The sequence below is a fragment of the Nerophis lumbriciformis genome, linkage group LG12 (assembly GCF_033978685.3).
Source record: "Nerophis lumbriciformis linkage group LG12, RoL_Nlum_v2.1, whole genome shotgun sequence".
NCBI classification, from domain to species: domain Eukaryota; kingdom Metazoa; phylum Chordata; class Actinopteri; order Syngnathiformes; family Syngnathidae; genus Nerophis; species Nerophis lumbriciformis.
In genome coordinates, this window is record NC_084559.2 from 18805091 (window position 1) to 18831073 (window position 25983).

The 25983-nt window shown below is 40.4% G+C and overlaps 1 protein-coding gene across 2 annotated transcripts in view; it reads left to right on the plus strand.

Moving 5' to 3' along the window:
* slc4a5a (solute carrier family 4 member 5a) overlaps positions 1 to 25983 on the plus strand; it is a 151586-nt gene that overhangs the window by 40779 nt on the left and 84824 nt on the right. Inside the window, exons 6-10 of one of the 2 annotated variants that reach the window (XM_061986024.2) lie at positions 2431 to 2583; positions 2902 to 3012; positions 11289 to 11344; positions 24818 to 24975; positions 25057 to 25144. In XM_061986024.2, coding sequence (XP_061842008.1) covers positions 2431 to 2583; positions 2902 to 3012; positions 11289 to 11344; positions 24818 to 24975; positions 25057 to 25144 — 566 coding nt within the window. The remainder of the gene's footprint in view (positions 1 to 2430; positions 2584 to 2901; positions 3013 to 11288; positions 11345 to 24817; positions 24976 to 25056; positions 25145 to 25983) is intronic. The other variant, XM_061986025.2, reaches the window with a different exon arrangement.

Below are 25983 nucleotides of genomic sequence, written 5' to 3' on the forward strand. Positions count from 1 at the left end.
CAAAGAGGATAAAAGTAAAGGAAATTAAATGAGTTCAAATATTTGCCTATAGCCTAAATAGCATGTTAGCATTGATTATCTTGCAGTCATGCACTGACCAAATATGCCTGATTAGCATTCCAACAAGTCATAACATCAACAAAACACACTTTTTTTTGCATTCACACACAGTATAAAACATTTGGTGGACAAAATGAGACAAAGGAGTGGAAGATTTTACATGTAAACAAAATGTTGTGTCACACACCACACTACGGTGAGTTCAAGAACCGCCGAAATTTGTAGGACAAAACGTTGTTCACCAAATACTGTCATCAGTGAAGCATACACACAAACATATTAAACAGTGGGCTTTCTAACAATCGGGAAGGTTTGTGTCATGTTTGTCCTGAAACAAAAAACATGCTAAAACAAAAAAATGGTTTCCCCCATCTTTTTCCATTTTCAATCCTTTTTTAAAAATACTCCAGAGAGCCACTAGGGCGGCACTAAAGAGCCGCATGCGGCTCGAGAGCCGCGGGTTGCCGACCCCCGGTCTAGGTAGACACCAGCAGTGCAATGCTCTAGTCCAGTGGTCCCCAACCACCGCGGTACCGGTCCGTGACGCATTGTCTACCGGGCCGGAGAGAAACATTAAATAATTTATAAAGGACTGCATTTTCTCCCACTTAACTTTGGCCTTTCCCACCAGACCAGGGATGTCAAACTTGTTTTCATTGAGGGCCACACCACAGTCATGGCTGCCATTAGAGGGCCGCTTGTAACAGTAAATAATTAACCCTCGTGTAATGTTCATATTGTTGTTACTCAGCCAGCGTTTGTGGGTCTAAAAGCCACAAAATGCAACGGGCCCATCAGACCCACAAACGCTGGCTGAGTAACGACAATATGAACGTTGCACGGAAAATTTCCCTGCCAGTTTCTGCATCCCACAGGGATTCTTCTTTTGTGTTTCTGCACCTGTGGTTCCCACACAAGGTTGCAACATTGTTTGTCAACACTGTCTGCTCTCATTTTCTCGCACATTTGACCCTCTGATGTTCTGTGTACCTACACTCTGTCCTCCTCCTGTCTAGGCCTGCCGTGTGTGTGTGTGTGTGTGTGTGTGTGTGTGTGTGTGTGTGTGTGTGTGTGTGGTACACAGAACATCAATTTCCACACTTCTATTAGCCCCGGGTCCAGTGGACCCGGACATCTTATATGTAATAGAAATGTGTAGGGGGGGTGTATGGTGTGTGGTCATTAAATATGTATTCTGATATATGTTCTTCACAAAAAATGAGCCAAAGTCAGTGAGTCTCAGTTTGAAAAATTAAATAATTGTATCATTTTTCTTTTAATAAAAAATGAAAACGGGTTCCACAGACCCAAACACCACACAAGGGTTAACGAACTTGCCTATGAATTGAAATATTTAAAAAAAAATGTACCTAAAGAGTAAAAAAAAATTGTCGATTTTGCCACTGTTTTTTACAAAAAAAAACTGTCAGCTTACTTGCTAGAAAAATATTGTACTGTAACACATATGGTGTTTTTTACATAGAAATACAGTACCGCTGTTTAATTTTATTTTGGCAACTCAGATGCAAGTTTTTTACCATAATCAAATGTGGTATCATAAAATCATCAACCGTGGATTTTACAGTAAAAAATAAATTAAAAATGACACCTCAGTAGACAGAATTTTACTGTATAAAAACAAACATTGGTCGTTTTTTTTCCAACTTACAGTAATATGCTGTAAAAAAAAAACTCCCTACATTTTACAGTAAAATCTATTGGTCATTTTTATAGTGTACAATTTGATGGATAACGTGCTTCGAAATCATAAGTTAAGCAGATATTTAGGTATTTATTTGGATTTTGACTAACAAAGTTAGATGATATAATATTTCTTGCAATATTGGACACCCATTTTTTTCCCTGTCAAACTAGAAAAAAACAACTAATACCAGATCTGGCCCGCGGGCCTTGAGTTTGACACCTGTGCACTAGACACATGAATGAGCTTGTTTATAGATGTACAATAAAACTCCTCATAGGAAGCTTTGGCCTGTACTGTATATATTATATTACACTATAGGGGTAGATGCTTAAATTTTGAAAACATCTTTAATTTGCATTAAACATTACATAAAGATCGTTCAACATTGTTTAATGACTATAAAAAATAGATTAAGTTAGGTATATTTTTTTCAGATATCTGCTGCTTTTATTAAATTGTTTACTGTGTTCCAAATGTTGCTACTTTAAGACATTGAGCAGTACACACACCACTTGTTTGCCAGTATCACCTTAACTCCTATTGCATAATATGGTTTTGGTGTTAGTTTATTTTGAACGTGTATTATGGTGTAACACATATTTCCAGTTTGCAAAATTAGTTATTTCAATAGAAAAATGAAATGTCTGTGCAAATGTGTTTCATAGATGACATTATCGAGAGACAGATCGAGGAGGGCATGATAGCTCCTGAGCTCCGGGAGAAGATCAGTTTTGTTCTGCTGAGGAAACATCGACACCAAACCAAGAAGCCTATCCATCGCTCTCTAGCTGACATTGGGAAGTCCGGTTCCTCCACCAGTGAGTGCTCTTATCACTACACAAATGTGGCTGTGGGGAAATATAATGAGATAAAAAAAACAACACAGCAATGAAAATCCCATTTAAATGTTGGCCAAGCCACCGATCACTGATTTGTTATGTGATTTTAATAACTTGACACCTTCTGATGATGTTATTATTCAATCCGAGGAGGGATGACTGCACAGTGGATGCATTGTTTGATGAGTTCATTATCACTGTGGCATTTCCACATCACTGTGAATGCTGATGGAATGCGTCACCTTCAACCCCTCTGTTTGCTTTTTGCATCCACCTTAATGTGCCTTTGCCCGTTAGCTCGGCCTGTGGGGCCCAGAGGGGCACCAAGCACAGCGCCCGTGGGCAATTACAACAGATCCACAGAGGACCTTCGAATCAAACAGCAGTCTGGAAGCTATGGTCGCCTGCGTAAGTGTCTGAATATACTGTACATTGGTATGATCTGCAAAGGTTTTGAGAGTACCATGTACCATCTATCTTCAAGTCCTGGTCCACCGTGTTATTAGTACAAAGGGCCTGCTTTAGTCCACATCGACATACGTGGTCCAATGCTTTTTTCAACATGAAATTTTACATTTCTATGAAAAACATGTCTGTTTGTGTCGACATGTGTTGTACAAACCCCGTTTCCATATGAGTTGGGAAATTGTGTTAGATGTAAATATAAACGGAATACAATGATTTGCAAATCATTTTCAACCCATATTCAATTGAATGCACTACAAAGACAACATATTTGATGTTCAAACTCATAAAATTATTTATTTTTTGCAAATAATAATTAACTTAGAATTTCATGGCTGCAACACATGCCAAAGTAGTTGGGAAAGGGCATGTTCACCACTGTGTTACATGGCTTTTCCGTTTAACAACACTCAGTAAACGTTTGGGAACTGAGGAGACACATTTTTTAAGCTTCTCAGGTGGAATTCTTTCCCATTCTTGCTTGATGTACAGCTTAAGTTGTTCAACAGTCCGGGGGTCTCCGTTGTGGTATTTTAGGCTTCATAATGCGCCACACATTTTCAATGGGAGACAGGTCTGGACTACAGGCAGGCCAGTCTAGTACCCGCACTCTTTTACTATGAAGCCACGTTGATGTAACACGTGGCTTGGCATTGTCTTGCTGAAATAAGCAGGGGCGTCCTTGGTAACGTTGCTTGGATGGCAACATATGTTGCTCCAAAACCTGTATGTAACTTTCAGCATTAATGGTGCTTTCACAGATGTGTAAGTTACCCATGTCTTGGTCACTAATACACCCCCATACCATCACAGATGCTGGCTTTTCAACTTTGCGCCTATGACAATCCGGATGGTTCTTTTGCTCTTTGGTCCGGAGGACACAACGTCCACAGTTTCCAAAAACAATTTGAAATGTGGACTCGTCAGACCACAGAACACTTTTCCACTTTGTATCAGTCCATCTTAGATGAGCTCAGGCCCAGCGAAGCCGACGGCGTTTCTGGGTGTTGTTGATAAACGGTTTTCGCCTTGCATAGGAGAGTTTTAACTTGCACTTACAGATGTAGCGACCAACTGTAGTTACTGACAGTGGGTTTCTGAAGTGTTCCTGAGCCCATGTGGTGATATCCTTTACACACTGATGTCGCTTGTTGATGCAGTACAGCCTGAGGGATCGAAGGTCACGGGCTTAGCTGCTTACGTGCAGTGATTTCTCCAGATTCTCTGAACCCTTTGATGATATTACGGACCGTAGATGGTGAAATCCCTAAATTCCTTGCAATAGCTGGTTGAGAAAGGTTTTTCTTAAACTGTTCAACAATTTGCTCACGCATTTGTTGACAAAGTGGTGACCCTCGCCCCATCCTTGTTTGTGAATGACTGAGCATTTCATGGAATCTACTTTTATACCCAATCATGGCACCCACCTGTTCCCAATTTGCCTGTTCACCTGTGGGATGTTCCAAATAAGTGTTTGATGAGCATTCCTCAACTTTATCAGTATTTATTGCCACCTTTCCCAACTTATTTGTCACGTGTTGCTGGCATCAAATTCTACAGTTAATGATTATTTGTAAAAAAAAAAAAAAGTTTATCAGTTTGAACATCAAATATGTTGTCTTTGTAGTGCATTCAACTGAACATGGGTTGAAAATGATTTGCAAATCATTGTATTCCGTTTATATTTACATCTAACACAATTTCCCAACTCATATGGAAACGGGGTTTGTAGAATTGTACTGACAACGGCATCATTGTCACTAAGCACACTGCAAAAAGTCAGTGTTCAAAAACAAAAGCAAAAAATACAAAAATGAGGGGTATTTTATTTGAACTAAACAAAATTATCTGCCAATAGAACAAGAAAATGTGGCTTGTCAAGACTTTCCAAAACAAGTAAAATTAGCTAACTTCAATGAACCCCAAAAATACCTTAAAATAAGTATATTCTCACTAATAACAAGTGCACTTTTCTTCATAGAAAAAAAAAGAGACCTTTTTGCTCAATATGTTGAAAAATATTCTTAAATGAAGTAAATGCTAGTGCCATTATCTTGACATAATGATATGCGCTCGGCATTACATTTCTTGAAACCAGCAAACTTATACTAAAAACTAGTTTATTGTTCTTAATGGAAAGGCAACAAGGCAACCGCTTGTTACTCTCGGGGTCTCCTAGCCGCTCAGGCATATCATATGGTCTAAAGATGCATTTTTCCATGGATAACATGACATCATAGCGCCCAGTGCGTGCTCTTTCAGTCAATTAGTGCGCATATATACATATATAATTTTTTTTATTGTAATTTTGAAGAATTTATCTGAATGTGCATGAACTATTTCTGTTCAAAATTGTTAGAAATGTCACATGTTAAATGTTTAAATATTAACTGTCAGTTTACTGTACTGTACCAACTGTACTACTATATGAGTACGTATTTTCTCTTGTTTCATTGAAAATAAAACAGCAAAGTCCATTTGGCTGTCATCCGTTTTAATTATGAAACACAATTGGGTCTAAATCATGATTTTTTTTTTCATGCTTGAAATAAGAAATGATTACTTTAAAAAAGTAGTTTTATACTTGTGAGTGTTGATGACACAGCTTTGCAATAGTTGATATTCTAGTTTCAAGCATGTTTTACTCAATATAGGTCATCAAATCTCAGCAACAAGCTGTAATATCTTACTGAGATCATTTAGGACCAAAACCCTTAAAACAAGTAAAACACTCTAACATAAAATCTGCTTAGTGAGAAGAATTATCTTATCAGACAGAAAATAAGCAAATATCACCCTTATTTGAGATATTTCATCTTACTTAGATTTCAGTTTTTGCAGTGCAGTGTGGAACCAAAACAGCAACATAACTACTATCTCGTTAGAATCTGGTTAGGATGATCAATTAAAAAAGCATGCTCTTTTAAATATTTTTTATGGACCCCTAATATCTCGAATAGCAAGTGCTAAACAGAGTGGGCAAACAAACAAAAAAATGCAGGTACTATTAGTGATCTGGCGTGCACAATTGATGCGTTCAAAAGTGGTTAAATAAGTCTTATTTTTGTTTTTGTGAACTGCACATTCATGGCCTCATGTTCCAACTTGTGATGTTTTGCTATACTTTGGAACATGCAGCACACAATTATAATCTGCACCACCTTTTCTGGGTAAAAAAGCCCTTCTCCTATGCCATCTAGTCAACAGACTATGGTCTTCTAATTAGTTACTATGGTCATCTAATTAGTTACTATGGTCATCTAATTGGTTACTATGGTCATCTAATTAGTTACTATGGTCATCTAAGTCACAGCAGCTCAGACAAGGCACCAAGCAGTGTGGGTGGGGAGCGTTTCCACAGAGTGTTTCCAGAGCCTGAAATGCGGGTGTCAGGGACAGACGCAGAAGGAGATTTTTACAACAAAGTCCTAAAGCTTAGTGATATATCAGATTGTAGGTGTTTTGTTTTTTTACCCTTCGCGTTCATATTTTGCTGTGTTTGTTGCATTTTTGTTGCGTTTCGCTTGATTGTAAAACATATGGATGGAAAGGGGGTGTGACGTTCATATGTTGTCAATATTCAGTGTTTTATCCTTGATAGTTAATATTGTAAATCCCACATTCTTTGTTTTCATGTACATTCTGGGTGTCTCATCATACTTGCCAACCCTCCCGATTTACCCGGGAGACTCCCGAATTTCAGTGCCCCTCCCGAAAATCTCCCGGGGCAATCGTTCTCCGGAATTCTCCCGCCGGCCCAGTCACATAATATCTACGGCTTTTCACACACACAAGTGAATGTATGCATACTTGGTCAACAGCCATACAGGTCACACTGAGGGTGGCCGTATAAACAACTTTAACACTGTTACAAATATGCGCCACACTGTGAACCCACACCAAACAAGAATGACAAACACATTTCGGGAGAACATCCGCACCGTAACACAACATAAATGATAATAAATATAAATGGGTTGTACTTGTATAGCGCTTTTCTACCTTCAAGGTACTCAAAGCGCTTTGACACTACTTCCACATTTACCCATTCACACACACATTCACACACTGATGGAGGGAGCTGCCATGCAAGGCGCTAACCAGCACCCATCAGGAGCAAGGGTGAAGTGTCTTGCTCAGGACACAACGGACATGACGAGGTTGGTACTAGGTGGGGATTGAACCAGGGACCCTCGGGTCGCGCACGGCCATTCTTCCACTGCGCCACGCCGTCCCACATAAACATAAACACAACAGAACAAATACCCAGAACCCCTTGCAGCACTAACTCTTCCGGGACGCTACAATATACACCCCCCGCTACACCCTACCCCCACGTCCACCTCAACCCCACCCCCGCCCATCTCCCGAATTCGGAGGTCTCAAGGTTGGCAAGTATGTGTCTCATTCAGTAAAAAAATGTCAAATTCCATTCCGTGTTTAAGGCGGTCTGTCATAACGTTTTTAGCTTTCAATCAGACATTATTGTGAGGTTTTGTATTAGTGTTCCTAAAAATCAGATATACCAGCGGCCCCCAGGCAAATTTTTTTCATCCAAATTTGCCCCCCCGAGTCAAAATAACTGCCCAGGCCTGCAGTAGAGTGTTTACTATCTTAACCTCTAAAGGCCTGAGTGGCCACATGCGTGGACAGCACCTTTTAGCTCTTATTTCCAAAATTGTGTACACTACTGAATTGGGGTCTTATGGCCACTTATGTGGACACTTATACTGCCATCTGGTGGTGTCAGAAGAGTGTTACATACAATGGAATTTTGGAAAGAAAAGTGTAAAAATAAAAATTAACATGAAGTACACGTTTGTTACTCATGGACAGTGTTGGGTTAGTTACTGAAAACCAGTAACTAGTTACAGTTACTAGTTACTTTATTTCAAAAGTAACTCAGTTACTAACTCAGTTACTTACACCAAAAAGTAATACGTTACTGTGAAAAGTAACTATTTAGTTACTTCTTTTTTTCCTTTTTGTTTTTAAAGCTCCCATTAATGCCCTTTTAGCCTTCATTTCAGTACTGTTATTGCACTGGAGAATAATACAATCTGTTGATCAACTTGACATGCATTTGCATCACTGAACTCTGCTAAGCAATGTGCTCTACATACAACACACAAAGACAAAGATATGTTTCAAAGGGCCAATTTATTTCAGGCCAGAACAAATTGACAAAACTATTTTAAATAGCTGCAACATAACATACATAAGTAACAAACAGCATAATAACACTAACACTAACCACGTTAAACCCAGATTCCAAACTAACAAAGGTCTTAACTCATTCTCTTTCTATGCCACTTCAATATGGAATGCACTCCCAACAGGTGTAAAGTAAAGGGCATCTCTATCCTCCTTCAAAACCGCACTAAAAGAACATCTCCAGGCAACTACAACCTTAAACTAACACCCTCCCTTCCACATAATACCTCTTGGGATTGTAAATAATCAAATGTAGACATTTTTTCTTATACTTTCTGATCTCTCTCTCTGTGTCCACTACTTGCTGTACATATCCTACCAAGTCAGTCCTACACTGTTTCAATGTCCATTTCTCTGATGATGCAATTGTTGATGCTGATTGTTGATGACAGAAGTGTTGATACCAACCACACCTAACCCCCCCGCCCCCCTCCCCCGTCCCCCCCCGCCCCCTCCATATCCCACACCCCGGATTGTAAATAATTAAATGTATATACCCTGATGATTATCTTGTGTGATGACTGTATTATGATGTTAGTATATATTTGATAGTATATATCTGTATCATGAATCAGTGGACCCCGATTTAAGCAAGTAGAAAAACTTACTGGGGTGTTACCATTTAGTGGTCAATTGTACGGAATATGTACTGTACTGTGCAACATACTAATAAAAGTTTCAATCAATCAATCAATCAACAACATAGCTGTAAAGCTGGCTTCACCTAAGGAAGGCACACGTGACATACACAAAGCCTAACCAGGCAGATTTGAATTGCTGTTTTGGGCAGTAGACGGGATCTTTGATCCAAGACACAACTTACATTTAACTAAATTGTGCTCGACAAAAGAAAAGAAGGGAGAATATCTCATACTTGCCTCTCCCCGGGACAACCCATCCCATCCATCCATCCATTTTCTACCGCTTATTCCCTTTGGGGTCGCGGGGGGCGCTGGAGCCTATCTCAGCTACAATCGGGCGGAAGGCGGGGTACACCCTGGACAAGTCGCCACCTCATCGCAGGGCCAACACAGATAGACAGACAACATTCACACTCACATCCACACAATAGGGCCAATTTAGTGTTGCCAATCAACTTATCCCCAGGTGCATGTCTTTGGAAGTGGGAGGAAGCCGGAGTACCCGGAGGGAACCCACGCAGTCACGGGGAGGACATGCAAACTCCACACAGAAAGATCCCGAGGCCGGGATTGAACCCAAGACTACTCAGGACCTTCGTATTGTGAGGCAGATGCACTAACCCCTCTGCCACCGTGACAATCATTCTCTCAAATTTCTCCCGATTTCTAGCCGGACTTAAGGCACGCCCCCTCCCGGTCTGTGCGGACCTGAGTGAGGACAGCCTGCCGTCACGTCCGCTTGGCCAACCAAAAAGTAACCACAGAACACTATACCGTATAGTCGTATAGTGTTCTGTGGTTACTTTTTTGTTGGCCAACGGTTACTATTGCGCACCCACCCCCCTCCCCTCCCCTCCCCTCACCTCCCCACACCTCCCCACACCCGCACACACACACAGAGAGCGCAGAGGAAGAATCAGAAGCATGTCTCTGCTTCGCTGCCATAAAACACGATCAGATCCTCAGTTTCTAGCCAATACTACATAAAAAATAACGTACAATAACGCAGTAACGCATCATGTAGTAACGGTAACTGAGTTACTTAATATAAAAAATAACGCGTTAAATTACTAGTTACCGCCGAAACTAACGGTGTTACAGTAACGCGTTACGTTAGTCCCAACACTGCTCATGGACTAATAAGTACATCATATAAAAAGATGATTTTTAGTTTTTATTCTAATTAGGGTCCAATAAGCCCAAATAGCAAAGAGAAATTAAAAAAAATCATGTAAACAAACAGCTTGGGCCTTAAGAGGTTAAAATGTGTTTTGTGGCAATTCCAACTTTGACCACAGCGTCAGTTGCTATATAGAGTGGCACTTTCCATCATTTTCAGCAGACTGCATCGCAAAATATTTACCCCCTTGACGCTGTGGTCAAAGTTAGAATAGCCACAAAACACATTTTAATCTCTTAAGGCCCAAGCTGTTTGTTTACATCATTTTTTTTTTTTAATCTTTTCTATTTGGGCTTATTGGACCCTAATTAGAATAAAAACTAAAAATCCTCTTTTTGTATGATGTACTTAGTCCATAAGTACACAAACGTGTACTTCATGTTTAGTGACATGCTCATTTTTATTTTTACCCATTATTTCCCCCAAATTCCATTGTATGTTATACTCTTCTGACACCACCAGATGGCAGTATAAGTGTCCACATAAGAGGCCATAAGACCCCAATTCAGTAGTGTACACAATTTTGGAATTAAGAGAAAAAATGTGCTGTCCACGCATGTGGCCACTAAGGCCTTTAGATAGTAAACACTCTACTGCAGGCCTGGGTAATTATTTTGACTCGGAGGGCCAAATTTAGCCCCCATTCCCACCCACTTCTTCCTCTCATGGCAGATCCACCCATGAACGGGGTCACATGAATCCCTTCACTACTGTATGTTGACATGTGATTCTCTCTCTCTGTCTGCACCATTTGCCTCTTTCTTGCCACAATAAAAGCACAACTAACAGTTTGACACATACCTTGATATGTGTCAAATCTAGAAGCAACACATTCTAATAATCTGCATGTATTCTACACGTGCATGAAGGCAAGCACGCAAAGCATTGCACTCGCTGTTTGGCTCATTTAACAGACTAAATCCTCGGCGCACAAGCTCAGTCGATCAATTTAAGATACATTTTTAAAAATAGTTTTAGTAATTTTAATAATTCATTTGAATAACCTTTATCAGACCAGGCTCTTAGTCTCAAAACGTGGATCAGCCCCTCGATGTATCTGGTTTAGCTTAGACTTGGCTTATTTTCGTTCACATCCACAATGTTCAACATTAAGCAAGCTTTACTGTTGCCATTGTTTGAATCCAAATTAATTCTGAATATTGAAGTTTTTTGTCACACTGCAGGTCATGCTCAGAGTCGGAGTATGAATGACATTGCAGACACTCCCAGCACAGACCAGGTAAGACACCATCCATCCTATCAATCAATCAATCAATGTTTATTTATACAGCCCTAAATCACAAGTGTCTCAAAGGGCTGCACAAGCCACGACGACATACTCGGCTCAGATCCCACATAAGGGCAAGGAAAAACTCACAACCCAGTGGGATGTCAATGTGAATGACTATGAGAAACCTTGGGGAGGACCGCAGATGTGGGTGACCCTCTAGGGGAGACCGGATGCAATGGACGTCGAGTGTGTCTAGCATAATATTGTGAAAGTCCAGTCCATAGTGGATCTAACATAATAGTGAGAGTCCAGTCCATAGTGGATCAAACATAATAGTGAGAGTCCAGTCCATAGTGGATCTAACATAATAGTGAGAGTCCAGTCCATAGTGGATCTAACATAATAGTGAAAGTCCACTCCATAGTGGATCTAACGTAATAGTGAGAGTCCAGTCCATAGTGGATCTAACATAATAGTGAGAGTCCAGTCCATAGTGATCTAACATAATAGTGAGAGTCCAGTCCATAGTGGATCTAACATAATAGTGAGAGTCCAGTCCATGGTGGATCTAACATAATAGTGAAAGTCCACTCCATAGTGGATCTAACGTAATAGTGAGAGTCCAGTCCATAGTGGATCTAACATAATAGTGAGAGTCCAGTCCATGGTGGATCTAACATAATAGTGAAAGTCCACTCCATAGTGGATCTAACATAATAGTGAGAGTCCAGTCCATAGTGGATCTAACATAATAGTGAGAGTCCAGTCCATAGTGGATCTAACATAATAGTGAGAGTCCAGTCCATAGTGGATCTAACATAATAGTGAGAGTCCAGTCCATAGTGGATCTAACATAATAGTGAGAGTCTAGTCCATAGTGGAGCTAACATAATAGTGAGAGTCCAGTCCATAGTGGATCTAACATAATAGTGAGAGTCCAGTCCATAGTGGATCTAACATAATAGTGAGAGTCCAGTCCATAGTGGATCTAACATAATAGTGAGAGTCCAGTCCATAGTGGATCTAACATAATAGTGAGAGTCTAGTCCATAGTGGAGCTAACATAATAGTGAAAGTCCATTCCATAGTGGATCTAACGTAATAGTGAGAGTCCAGTCCATAGCGGATCTAACATAATAGTGAGAGTCCAGGCCATTTTGGGGGTACCAGTAGGAGACCATCTCGAGCGGAGACGGGTCAGCAGCGTAGAGATGTCCCCAACCGATGCACTTCATCCATGGCCACCGGACCTGTGCCCCCCCCCTTCTACAAGGGAGAGGGAGGCAGAGCGGAAAAGAAAAGAAGCGGCAGATCAACTGGTCTATAAAGGAAGTCTATTTAAAGGCTAGAGTATACAAATGAGTTTTAAGATGGGACTTAAATGCTTCTACTGAGGTAGCATCTCTAACTGTTACCGGGAGGGCATTCCATAGTACTGAAGCCCCCAGTGGTTCTCAAATGGGGGTACGCGTACCCCTGGGGGTACTTGAAGGTATGCCAAGGGGTACGTGAGATTTTTTTTTAAATATTCTAAAAATAGCAACAATTAAAAAATCCTTTATAAATATAAATAAAAACTAGGGATGTCCAATAATGGCTTTTTGCCGATATCCGATATTCCGATATTGTCCAACTCTTTAATTACCGATTCCGATATCAACCGATATATACAGTCGTGGAATTAAAACATTATTATGCCTAATTTGGACAACCAGGTATGGTGAAGATAAGGTACTTTTAAAAAAAATAAGATAAATAAATTAACATTTTCTTGAATAAAAAGGAAAGTAAAACAATACAAAAACAGTTACATAGAAACTAGTAATTAATGAAAATGAGTAAAATTAACTGTTAAAGGTCAGTACTATTAGTGGACCAGCAGCACGCACAATCATGTGTGCTTACGGACTGTATCCCTTGCAGACTGTATTGATATATATTGATATATAATGTAGGAACCAGAATATTAATAACAGAAAGAAACAACCCTTTTGAACGTTTTTTGGGTTGGTGCACTAATTGTAAGTGTATCTTGTGTTTTTTATGTTGATTTAATAAAAAAAAAAAAAAAAAAAAAAAAAAAAATATAGATAATTAAAAAAACGATACCGATAATTTCCGATATTACATTACATTTCAACGCATTTATCGGACATCTCTAATAAAAACCTATCTTTTTTTCCAAATAGTTCAAGAAAGACCACTACAAATGAGCAATATTTTGCACTGTTATACAATTTAATAAATCAGAAACTGATGACATAGTGCTGTATTTTACTTCTTTATCTCTTTTTTTCAACCAAAAATGCTTTGCTCTGATTAGGGGGTACTTGAATTAAAAAAAAAATTCACAGGGGGTACATCACTGAAAAAAGGTTGAGAACCACTGCCATAGAACAATTACAATAGTAGTGAATATCATTTAAAGATGGTGGTAAGTGAAAGGGTCCCCCAAATAAGCTAGAAGAAGCTTTTGACAGGGGGTCCAGAGGACAGTATATACATGGAATGATGAAACATGGTGGCAAACACAAAAACAAAAAAAACAATGCTATTTGATAAACACAAGATAACAGTACTAAAGCAAGCATACACATACATACATACACATTCATTCAACCACGCACAACCCAACAGTAGTCTACCCCACTTGAGACATTAGAGATAGATGGTTAATAGGTATAATTTCAGTTTCTTTTTGAAGTCGGAGAATGGATACAACATCCTGAGGCTCTCATTGAGCCGGTTTATAATCTTTGGTCCCCTGCATTAAAACCCTTCGAGCAGTACAAGCCAGTAGACGATGTTTACCTGATATCAGATCTAAGTTACGAGTGTTGTGGGTATGCTGGGACGATAAATAGGAACCAAGCTACAGAGCCTAAGATTCAGCCTTTGGATGACTTGATAGGTTAGACAAGCATTGTGATAAATATTGAACTCTGTCAGTCTTAAGAGATGATAATTATGGTATAGATGTCGGGTGGGGGCATTAAACTTGGACCATGACAGGGCCCGTATGATTTTCTTTTGCATGGATTCTAATTTGTGAAGGTAGGTAGGGAAGGTGTTACACCAGATGACATTACAGTAGTTTAGATGTGGTTCAAAGAGAGTTTTATATAGGGTAAGTATTGCATAAAGAGGAAGATAATGACGAAGGTGAAAGAACAGGCCAACATATTTGGATAATTTGTTTAAAGAGGAATATTACCAGACCTATGTAAGCGTCAATATATACCTTGATGTTGCAGAAAAAAGGACCATATATTTTTTAAACCGATTTCTGAACTCTATATGAGTGAATTTTGGCGAAATAAACGCCTTTCTATTATTCGCTCTCGGAGGGGAGCAATTCGCCATTTTCTCAAACACATTACAAACACCGAGTCAAATCAGCTCTGTTATTTTCCGTTTTTTTCGACTGTTTTCCGTACCTTGGAGATATCATGCCTCGTTGGTGTGTTGTCGGAGGGTGTAACAACACGAACAGGGACGGATTCAAGTTGCACCAGTGGCCCAAAGATGCGAAAGTGGCAAGAAATTGGACGTTTGTTCCGCACACTTTACCGACGAAAGCTATGCTACGACAGAGATGGCAAGAATGTGTGGATATCCTGCGACACTCAAAGCAGATGCATTTCCAACTGGACTGGACAGATCAGCTTTCAGGAAAAGAGAGCGAATGAGGGTATGTCTACAGAATATATTAATTGATGAAAACTGGGCTGTCTGCACTCTCAAAGTGCATGTTGTTGCCAAATGTATTTCATATGCTGTAAACCTAGTTCATAATTGTTAGTTTCCTTCAATGCCAAACAAACACATACCAATCGTTGGTTAGAAGGCGATCCCCGAATTCGTCCTCGCTTTCTCCCGTGTCGCTGGCTGTCGTGTCGTTTTCGTCGGTTTCGCTTGCATACGGTTCAAACCGATATGGCTCAATAGCTTCAGACGGATTCAAGTTGCACCAGTGGCCCAAAGATGCGAAAGTGGCAAGAAATTGGAGGACATTTGTTCAAAATACGAGGGTGTGGGGAAAGCCGACGAAATGGTCAGTCGTTTGTTCCGCACACTTTACCGACGAAAGCTATGCTACGACAGAGATGGCAAGAATGTGTGGATATCCTGCGACACTCAAAGCAGATGCATTTCCAACGATAAAGTCAAAGAAATCTGCCGCCAGACCCCCGTTGAATCTGCCGGAGTGTGTGAGCTATTCAGGGACAAAGGACCTCGGTAGCACGGCAAGCAATGGCGGCAGTTTGTTCCCGCAGACGAGCGAGCTAAACCCCCTGGATGTCTTGGCTCACACCGTCCCTTATGCCACCGAAGATGATCAAGAGAAGAATATCGACCCTAGCTTCCCTGGCCTGCTGACATCAACTCCAAAACTGGACAGATCAGCTTTCAGGAAAAGAGAGCGGATGAGGGTATGTCTACAGAATATATTAATTGATGAAAACTTTATTCATTACTCGCGGTTTTACGTAAATTATTATACATGAACTGTGTTTACCAATAATTTAGCTTAAAAACTTTTATTTTTTTCAATCTTTCGAGTACATTCGGGTAGTCTTGTGTAATGCAGTATTTTGTGTCTATTTAGGTATGGTTAACCTGAGTGCTGAAATTGTGGAAAAATATATGTTCTTAGCGCGCCTGAAATGGGCTGTCTGCACTCTCAAAGTGCATGTTGTTGCCAAATGTATTTCATATGCTGTAAACCTAGTTCATAGTTGTTAGTTTCCTTTAATGCCAAACAAACACATACCAATCGTTGGTTAGAAGGCGATCGCCGAATTCGTCCTCGCTTTCTCCTGTCGTGTCGTTTTCGTCGGTTTCGCTTGCATACAGTTCAAACCGATATGGCTCAATAGCTTCAGTTTCTTCTTCAATTTCATTTTCGCTACCTGCCTCCACACTACAACCATCCGTTTCAATACATGCGTAATCTGTTGAATCGTTTAAGCCGCTGAAATCCGAGTCTGAATCCGAGCTAATGTCGCTATAGCTTGCTGTTCTATCCGCCACGTTTGTTTGTATTTGCATCACTATGTGACGTCACAGGAAAATGGACGGGTGTTTATAACGATGGTTAAAATCAGGCACTTTGAAGCTTTTTTTAGGGATAATGCGTGATGGGTAAGATTTTGAAAAAAACTTCGAAAAATAAAATAAGCCACTGGGAACTGATTTTTAATGGTTTTAACCCTTCTGAAATTGTGATAATGTTCCCCTTTAACAGATGGCTAGTGTGACATTTGAAATTGAGGTATTCGTCAATGATGACCCCCAGGAATTTTGTGGAGTTCACTCCCTGTATTTCCTGCCCATTGATGTTGATATGGCAGTTGTTGCGTTTTGGACCAGTTGTTCCTCCCAGAGAATTCAAGTCACAAGTCGCTCCCAAGCTCTTTACGACACTTAAAGCTGAGTTGAAAAACCACCAGAGACAGAATAGGTATTTTGTAATATATTTGCAAAGCTTTGCAGATATACTTTCACAGAAACAGCATAGAACATTCGGATCGCCCCGCTAAAATGGTCTGTCCTCCCAATCCCAAAACCCTCTCTCCTCTCCCCTCTCCCTAGTCAAAACACATGCACATCGTCTCCCTAGTCAAAACACATTCCAAAGAATTCAAGGTTAACACACACAGTTTACTTGCAGAGAAAAAGAAAGAACATAAAATGGAAAACACGAGCTGTTTTCAAATATGACTATGAAAGAAAATAAGTAACACTAAAATTCAGATATATGTAAATATCTGCCTCCGACACAGTGCTCAATAGAAATGTTTTTAGTTGTCAGGAGCAAAAGCCTGTCTCAGACTACATGATATGACCGTCAAGAAATTGCCAGCTGAGGTTTGGATATTAGCCCAGATGTGTGGGGTTTGCCCTCCAACAGTTTAACATGTTAGGTTCAATTGAAACCCCAAACTGAATGTGAATGATGGTCTTTATGTTCCATGTGATTGACTGACCACTCGTCCACTGTGCACTGACCCCTTAGCTCTCTACAATTCAGCCGTTAAGCATTTCTTTACAACAGTGAAGCCGGAACTGATGGCTCACTTTTTTTATTTTCCACTTCATGTCTTTTTACGACATCAAAATAGCTATTTTCTGCCTGGCAGGATATCACTTTTTTTTGTATTCATTTTCCACTTTGCCTCTTTGAATTATTGTTCAGATTACCACCTCGTAGCTCACTGAAGGGTTGGATTGATGTCGAATGGATGGGGGTTATTGAGATTTCTGCCCTTAGTGATAGAAGAGATGTGCACATACATAACATTCTCATTTGCAGGGTTTGTTCAATGTGTCTTAAGCTCAGTGATACATGCTTAGACATGCTAGGGTGTGCTGTTGTTTTTTCAATTAAGCTCACTGCAAACAGTCAGTGTTCAAAAACAAGAATAAAAAATACAAAAATTAGGGGTATTTTATTTGAACCATACTTGCCAACCCTCCCGGATTTTCCGGGAGACTCCCGAAATTCAGCGCCTCTCCCGAAAACCTCCCGAGACAAATTTTCTCCCTAAAATCTCCCGAAATTCAGGCGGAGCTGGAAGCCACGCCCCCTCCAGCTCCATGCGGACCTGAGTGACGTGTCAACAGCCTCTATTCACGTCCGCTTTCCCACAATATAAACAGTGTGCCTGCCCAAACACATTATAACTGTAGAATGATCGAGGGCGAGTTCTTGGTTTCTTATGTGGGTTTATTGTTAGGCAGTTTCATTAACGTCCTCCCAGCGCGGTAACAACACACAACAACAGCAGTCGTGTTTTATTCTACCGTAAAGCAGTTTGTCTGCCGTAAACAGCAATGTTGTTGTAATATATTGAGTTGGAGGCAATAACCAGGCGAGGTGATGAAGTACGTCTCTTTACTGTAGACTTCAGAACAGACTCACACACTTGACGTCAGGTGCGCAACACCACGTAAATCGTTGGCCAACCAAAAAGTAACCCCAGTACGCTATAGCCAACATTCACCAGGAGATGGCAACAGACAAACATAGATCACTCTATTACATTCCTCCCCTTTTAGAAATGCTGAAGTTACTCAAAATAAATAAACAACCCAACCAAAAAATGCAGCAGCTCAATTAAAAAACTGTACTTAAGCCACATTCTTTTCTTTTTTTTTAGTACTGAACTCTTAACCCTCATTTGTAAACAATAACATGCTTATTATACACACAGTATTTGTACACCTTTAACACAGATTTTTATACTGTCTTCAGAGATTCAGTTTTTTTGGTGGTACTCGAAACCTTTCTGGGTACCTGCGAAAGGGTGTTCAGCATGGTTAGAAAAATAGTGACAGAGAATAGAACAAGGATGGACAATTCAACCCTTAACTCAACAATGAGTAGATGAGTGTTATGTGTGTGTATATGTGTAAATAAATGAACACTGAAATTCAAGTATTTCTTTTATTTATGTATATATATAGATATATATATATATATATATATATATATATATATATATATATATATATATATATATATATATATATATAATAAAATAAATATATATAGCTAAAATTCACTGAAAGTCAAGTATTTCTTATATATATATATATATATATATATATATATATATATATATATATATATATATATATATATATATATATATATATATGAAATACTTGACTTGGTGAATTCTAGCTGTAAATATACTCCTCCCCTCTTAGCCACGCCCCCCACCTCCCGAAATCGGAGGCGTCAAGGTTGGCAAGTATGATTTGAACTAAGCAAAATTATCTGCCAATAGAACAAGAAAATTTGGCTTGTCAAGACTTTCCAAAACAAGTAAAATTAGCTAACCTCAATGAACCCCAAACACACCTTAAAATAAGTATTTTCTCACTAATAACAACTGTACTACTATATGAGTACGTATTTTCTATTGTTTCATTGAAAATAAAACAGCAAAGTCCATTTGGCTGCCATCTGTTTTAATATGTGAGACAATTGTGTCAAAGTCATGATTTTTTTTTTTCATGCTTGAAATAAGAAATTATTACTTTAAAAAGGTAGTTTTATACTTGTGAGTGTTGATGACACAGCTTTGCATCAGTTGATATTCTAGTTTCAAGCATGTTTTACTCAATATAGGTCATAACATCTCAGCAACAAGCTGTAATATCTTACTGAGATCATTTAGGACCAAAACCCTTAAAACAAGTAAAACACTCTAACATAAAATCTTATGTATGGCCGCGCAAGTCCCGGGATGCCCAAAATGTCCATAACACACCCAGCCGAGTCCCACGGAGAGGGGGGATAAAGGTTGGAAAAGTCGTCAAAAGTCCCAAAAATGTTCAAAATACCTACCCAGGTTCGAGTCCCACAAGTCCCGCCGACGGCTGCGCAAGTCCTTGGATACCCAAGATGTCTATAACACACCCAGCCCAGGCCCACGGGGAGGGGGGATAAAGGTTGGAAAAGTCGTCAAAAGTCCCAAAAATGTTCAAAATACCTACCCAGGTTCGAGTCCCACAAGTCCCGCCGACGGCCGCGCAAGTCCCGGGATGCCCAAAATGTCCAAAACGCGGCCAGCAAAGTCCCACGGGAAGGCGGGGAGAAAAGTGGGAAAAGTCGGTAAAATGTTCAAAAATCACACCCGGGTTCGAATGCCACAAGTCTTAAGACTTGTGGCACTCCATGTGGGACTCGAACCTGGGTAGGTATTTTGAACATTTTTGGGGACTTTTGCCGACTTTTCCAACTTTTATCCCCCCTTCCCCGTGGGACTCGGCTGGGTGTGTTATGGACATTTTGGGCAGCCGGCGGCGGGACTTGTGGGACTCGAACCTGGGTAGGTATTTTGAACATTTTTGGGGACTTTTGCCGACTTTTCTCAATTTTCTCCCCCACTTCCCGTGGGACTTTGCTGGGTGCGTTTTGGACATTTTGTGCATCCCGGGACTTGTGCGGCCGGCGGCGGGACTCGTGGGACTGGAACCCAGGGAGGTATTTTGGACAAAATTGGGACTTTTGACCATTTTGGCCGCCTTTTCCCCTCTTCTTCCCCGCCTTCCTGTGCACCATTGCTGGGTGTGTTTTGGACATTTGGACAAAAATAGCCTCAAGCATGTTTTACTCAATATAGGTCATAACATCTCAGCAACAAGCTATAATATCTTAATGAGATAAATTAGGACCAAAACCCTTAAAACAAGTAAAACACTCTAACATAAAATCTGCTTAGTGAGAAGAATTATCATATCAGACAGAAAATAAGCAAATATCACCCTTATTTGAGATATTTCATCTTACTTAGATTTCAGTTTTTGCAGTGCAGGCATGTGCAAAAACATGGGTCTGAAACAGATTTCATTCATTATTGTGCTAGAGATCAATGGAATTATATGTGTTTGCGATGGCTGAATGTGCATGTAGACCTGTAGTAGGTCACATGTGACAGTGGAAAAAGGAGTTTGCTGCATTGTCTGTATCAATATTGAGCTGGCAAAAAAAAATAGATCTCATGTATTGGGCCACGTGCTTGGCCCTCACATGGCTCTGTAGATTCAGGCGTTGGGTTATTGGCAAGACTCTCATGTTATCGATTGTGTTACCAAAAAGTACGTTCACATGCAATCAGGCAAGTGTGCATCCACCGACATGGGTTTGCATATTTTTGAGTCAAATTTCAAAATGTTCTACTTTTTTGTTTTTTTAAAGAAAAAATAATCCTACAAAAGAAAGTGAATTGTCTTGTCTTGTCTAAACTTTTTTTGAAGCCTCTTTCTTTGCGCTGTCCTCCAAATCTAAACATCAGACATGGAATTGATTAGCTGGACTCTCGACTCAATTGACAAAATTTTTCGACAAGGAAAAGAGGTTCTGAGGAGCCTGGCTGTCCTGATGGAACCATTGCTGCGGGGTACGTGAGAGATTACCGGGACAAATGGAGAATCATGTGCCTCTCAGTCCTTTCCATCGAGGACGTGGAAGACATCTACCTATTTGGATCCATGATCGCGGGGTACCTGCTGATTGGGCTGGGCATTGCTCTGGTGTATCGTCAAATTCGTAAGACGATGGCAGCCACTCAAGGAGCCCAAAGGCTGTTCGTCGCAATGGAAGGTTTGGGCCGGGCTGTGGGATCACAGTCTGGGGCGATTTCTGAACTGAATCGCAAGATGGATCACATCATGGAGAAGCTTGTTGAAAGGGAAAAATTGGATATGAGAGCCAACATGGACGAATAGAACAGACAAGTCTGTTCGCGGAAAAACAAAAATCCTAATCTACGATTTGACTCCCTCGAATGGCCAGATAGGTTGTTGTATATGGAAAAAAAACACAATATTTGGTTTAACAAAAGCTCACTTTTATTTTATAAGAAAAAATAAATTAATTAATTAATATTGACTGTTGCCCCCCTAAAATAATAAAATAAATAAATATTGACTTTTGTTACCCAAAGTATATTAAGTGGGATTTTTCAGAAAAACAAATATATACAGTAACACAAAAACAACATGTCTCTGTGATCACTATAGGTGAATAGCCATGCCTTGAGGCGTTTTTTCCGGTCCATTATTTTTGCTGCTTGTGTGACATCACAGGAAATGAAGTAGCTCAGTCTAATGACTAAGCTACTTCATTTCCTGTGATGTCCCACAGGGCATTTCTTGTGGGACGGGATTCGTTCCCAGAGATTCGAATAAAGAACCAACTCTTTTTCTTTACTATAGTGGCCTCGTTAACGGGAACCGGTTCTCAAAAAGGGATTCGAGTCCATGGAATCGGTTCTTTTCTTATCGAACAACGGGGAGAACCGGTTTCGAACATCATCCCTATGCAGAGGAGCCTGATTTTTAAATGTTAATCGCCAACGACCATACTAATTTAATCGTGACAGCCGAGATCGTGATTACAATTCCATTAATTGTGCAGCTCTAGAATGGAGTGTGGAAATCAAATCCCGAGTATTTCCAGCAGTGTTTTTAATGGAAGAAATTCATCCTACAGCACTTATGTAGTAGTGCCAGCAAGCTTTTTTGTGATTTAGGGATAAACACCATCCACGCCACCCTGAGAAAACTAATGTTTAAGTTTATATGTAGACTGCAAAATGATCTTATTATACAGATAACCAATCCTAGGTGTAGTTCTGTTAGGTACCAATCTTACATATGGAAACACTGGTATCTGTGCCTTTTATAGAATGTGTAGACGCATTTTTAAAGTATATATATATATTGTTTTTATTGCTGCTTTTATTTATTTATTAGATGCGACAGGTGCGTAGATGACCCAGCTGTGAGTGTTTGTCTGATCACCTGTCGCTCTGTTAAAAGCAGCAGTCGGGAAGGAGAAGGGGGAGTTGTACAAAAAGTACAAAAGGACTTTTGCACAATCCTGCCAATAAAACGCTATTGTACCCATGGAAAATAAAAAAAAATTAAAAAAATTGTGGAGGTCTTGCACCTCCGGGTTCTTTGGACCACCAATCATCGACATGCCAGGCTCTTCCATGGGTACAATAGTGTTTTATTGGCAGGATTGTGCAAAAGTCTTTTTGTACTTTTCAGCAGTTGTCTTTAGTCTCTCGCTCTCGCTCGGTTCGTGCTCGTCTCTTTCTCCACCATCAACAACTCCCCCTTCTCCTTCCCGACTGCTGCCTTTAACAGAGCGGGTGATCAGACAAACACTCACAGCTGGGTCATCCACGCACCTGTCGCTGATCTCGAAGCCGGTCCTGGCACACCCCGCTTCGCTGCAGGTCCGCAGGCCACGCCCCCGCCCACAATGCCTTTTACTGAATATGCACAAGCATTGTTTTTAATATTATGTGATAACGTCTTTTATACTGTATTTTTTGTTTGTTTGTTTGTTTTATGTACTGTATGTGATTGTATGTCTACTTGGACCTTGTTAAAGTTAAAGTTAAACTACCAATGAGTGTCACACACACACTAGGTGTGGCGAAATTATTCTCTGCATTTGACCCATCACCCTTGATCACCCCCTGGGAGGTGAGGGGAGCAGTGTACTCTGCAATAAAGCTTGATTGATTGATTGATGGATATTTAGGGAGGGATGCTGAATTCAGGACTTCCATCGGTACCAACCGAAGAGTACCGATTCGCATAAAATCAAAGGGTACCATATTTCAGTACCCACTGTATGTTGCTTGTAGGGTTGCATATTTTGACACTACAAAATAAGGGACAACTGCACATTGCCTTTGTCATGATCCGTGGTCCGGATCATGTTTTTGTATTTTCTGTTAGTTTTGGACACCGTTAGGTCCTGTTTGTGACACCTGAGTTTGGTTTGGTTGCCATGGCTGCTTATTGTTTTCACCTGCCTCGGGTGTTTGGGACGCTCACCTGTCTCTAATCAGAGGCATTATTTAAGCCTGCCTTTGCCAGTCAGTCGGCCTGGCGCCATTGTTCGCTTCATGCCTTGTCTACGTAAGTCTTGTTTATTTCATGCCACAGTTTCGTGAGGTTCCATGTCAATAGTTCCATGTTTCCTGCGCTAAGTTTTTGCCTTAGCTTCCGCGTGCGATAGGCACGCTTTACTTTTTTTTGTAAGTTGGATGATTTATCAAGATTAAATCATGTTCCTACCTGCAAGTCCTGTTCTGAGTCGTCCGTTTGCATCCCGGGAGAACGAACCGTGCAGTAAGCTGCAACCCCGCCGTGACAGCCTTGATGGTGTTAACATGGTATAATATGAATATAGTGTGTATTGGTGGTCTGATTAAGCTGGAAAAACATAAAGTGTGTAAGTTTCCTTGTAAACCTTACTGTATCATTGTGTAACGCCGTATGAATAAACCAAAATTTAAAATGTGGCTTTACTGGGGCTGTAAAACATGTTAAAGTTAAAGTTAAAGTACCAATGATTGTCACACACACACTAGGTGTGGTGAAATTTGTCCTCTGCATTTGACCCATCCCCTTGTTCACCCCCTGGGAGGTGAGGGGAGCAGTGGGCAGCAGCGGTGCCGCGCCCGGGAATCATTTTTGGTGATTGAACCCCCAATTCCAACCCTTGATGCTGAGTGCCAAGCAGGGAGGTAATGGGTCCCATTTTTATAGTCTTTGGTATGACTCGGCCGGGGTTTGAACTCACAACCTACCAATCTCAGGGCGGACACTCTAACCACTAGGCCACTGAGTAGGTCAGTTAGAAAGGGGCGCAGACATTTTTCCATTCTAGTGCTATTTACATGTTTTATGTAGATTGTATTCTTTTAAGAGTTAATAATATTCTTGTGTGAAAAAAATTGATTAGCTGGAAGTTTTCCACAGCCTGCATAGCCAACAGTCTGTCTTTCACTCATCATGTGTACCATGTAGGGAATCAATACGCTGTCCCGAATCTAGGCTCCGAAGAACGACTAAATATAGCGTAACACCCCTAATTATTGGTGAATGAGTGGTACAATGCTTTATCTTATGTGACAATATCTTCCTCTGTGTGTTTGTTAGCTGAAGAACAAGTTCATGAAGAAGATTCCCAGAGATGCTGAGGCGTCAAACGTGCTGGTCGGGGAAGTGGATTTTCTCACCAAACCCTTCGTTGCCTTTGTCCGCCTGTCCCAAGCTACAACACTCGGAGGTCTGACTGAGGTGCCGGTGCCCACCAGGTGAAATGGCAAACATTGTGTGTGTGATTCAAATATTTGCCCCCAGCACATATATCTCAAATGACTTCCATCATTGCACAGATTCCTGTTTATTCTCTTGGGGCCGCAAGGAAAGGCCAAGTCGTATAACGAGATAGGCCGAGCCATAGCAACCCTGATGGTGGACGATGTAAGTTATTTTCACAATGTTTCTGCCATGCAGTATGAAATGCATTTCCTTTGCAATGTTCATATGTATCGATTACAACTGGAAGTCATGCTTCAGTCAGGCATTCAGCTGTAAGAAGAGATTCTTGAATGATGTGTCGGCTGTGCGCTGTAAAGACCATGCATTTTTCTTTGGAATTAAAGGGGAACATTATCACAATTTCCGAAGGGTTAAAACCATTAAAAATCAGTTCCCAGTGGCTTATTTTATTTTTCGAAGTTTTTTTCAAAATTTTACCCATCACGCAATATCCCTAAAAAAAGCTTCAAAGTGCCTGATTTTAACCATCGTTATAAACACCCGTCCATTTTCCTGTGACGTCACATAGTGATGCCAACACAAACAAACATGGCGCATAGAACAGCAAGCTATAGCGACATTAGCTCGGATTCAGACTTGGATTTCAGCGGCTTAAGCGATTCAACAGATTGCGCATGTATTGAAACGGATGGTTGTAGTGTGGAGGCAGGTAGCGAAAACGAAATTGAAGAAGAAACTGAACCTATTGAGCCATATCGGTTTGAACCGTATGCAAGCGAAACCGACGAAAACGACACGACAGCCAGCGACACGGGAGAAAGCGAGGACGAATTCGGCGATCGCCTTCTAACCAACGATTGGTATGTGTTTGTTTGGCATTAAAGGAAACTAACAACTATGAACTAGGTTTACAGCATATGAAATACATTTGGCAACAACATGCACTTTGAGAGTGCAGACAGCCCATTTCAGGCGCGCTAAGAACATATATTTTTCCACAAGACCACCCGAATGTACTCGAATGATTGAAAAAAATAAAT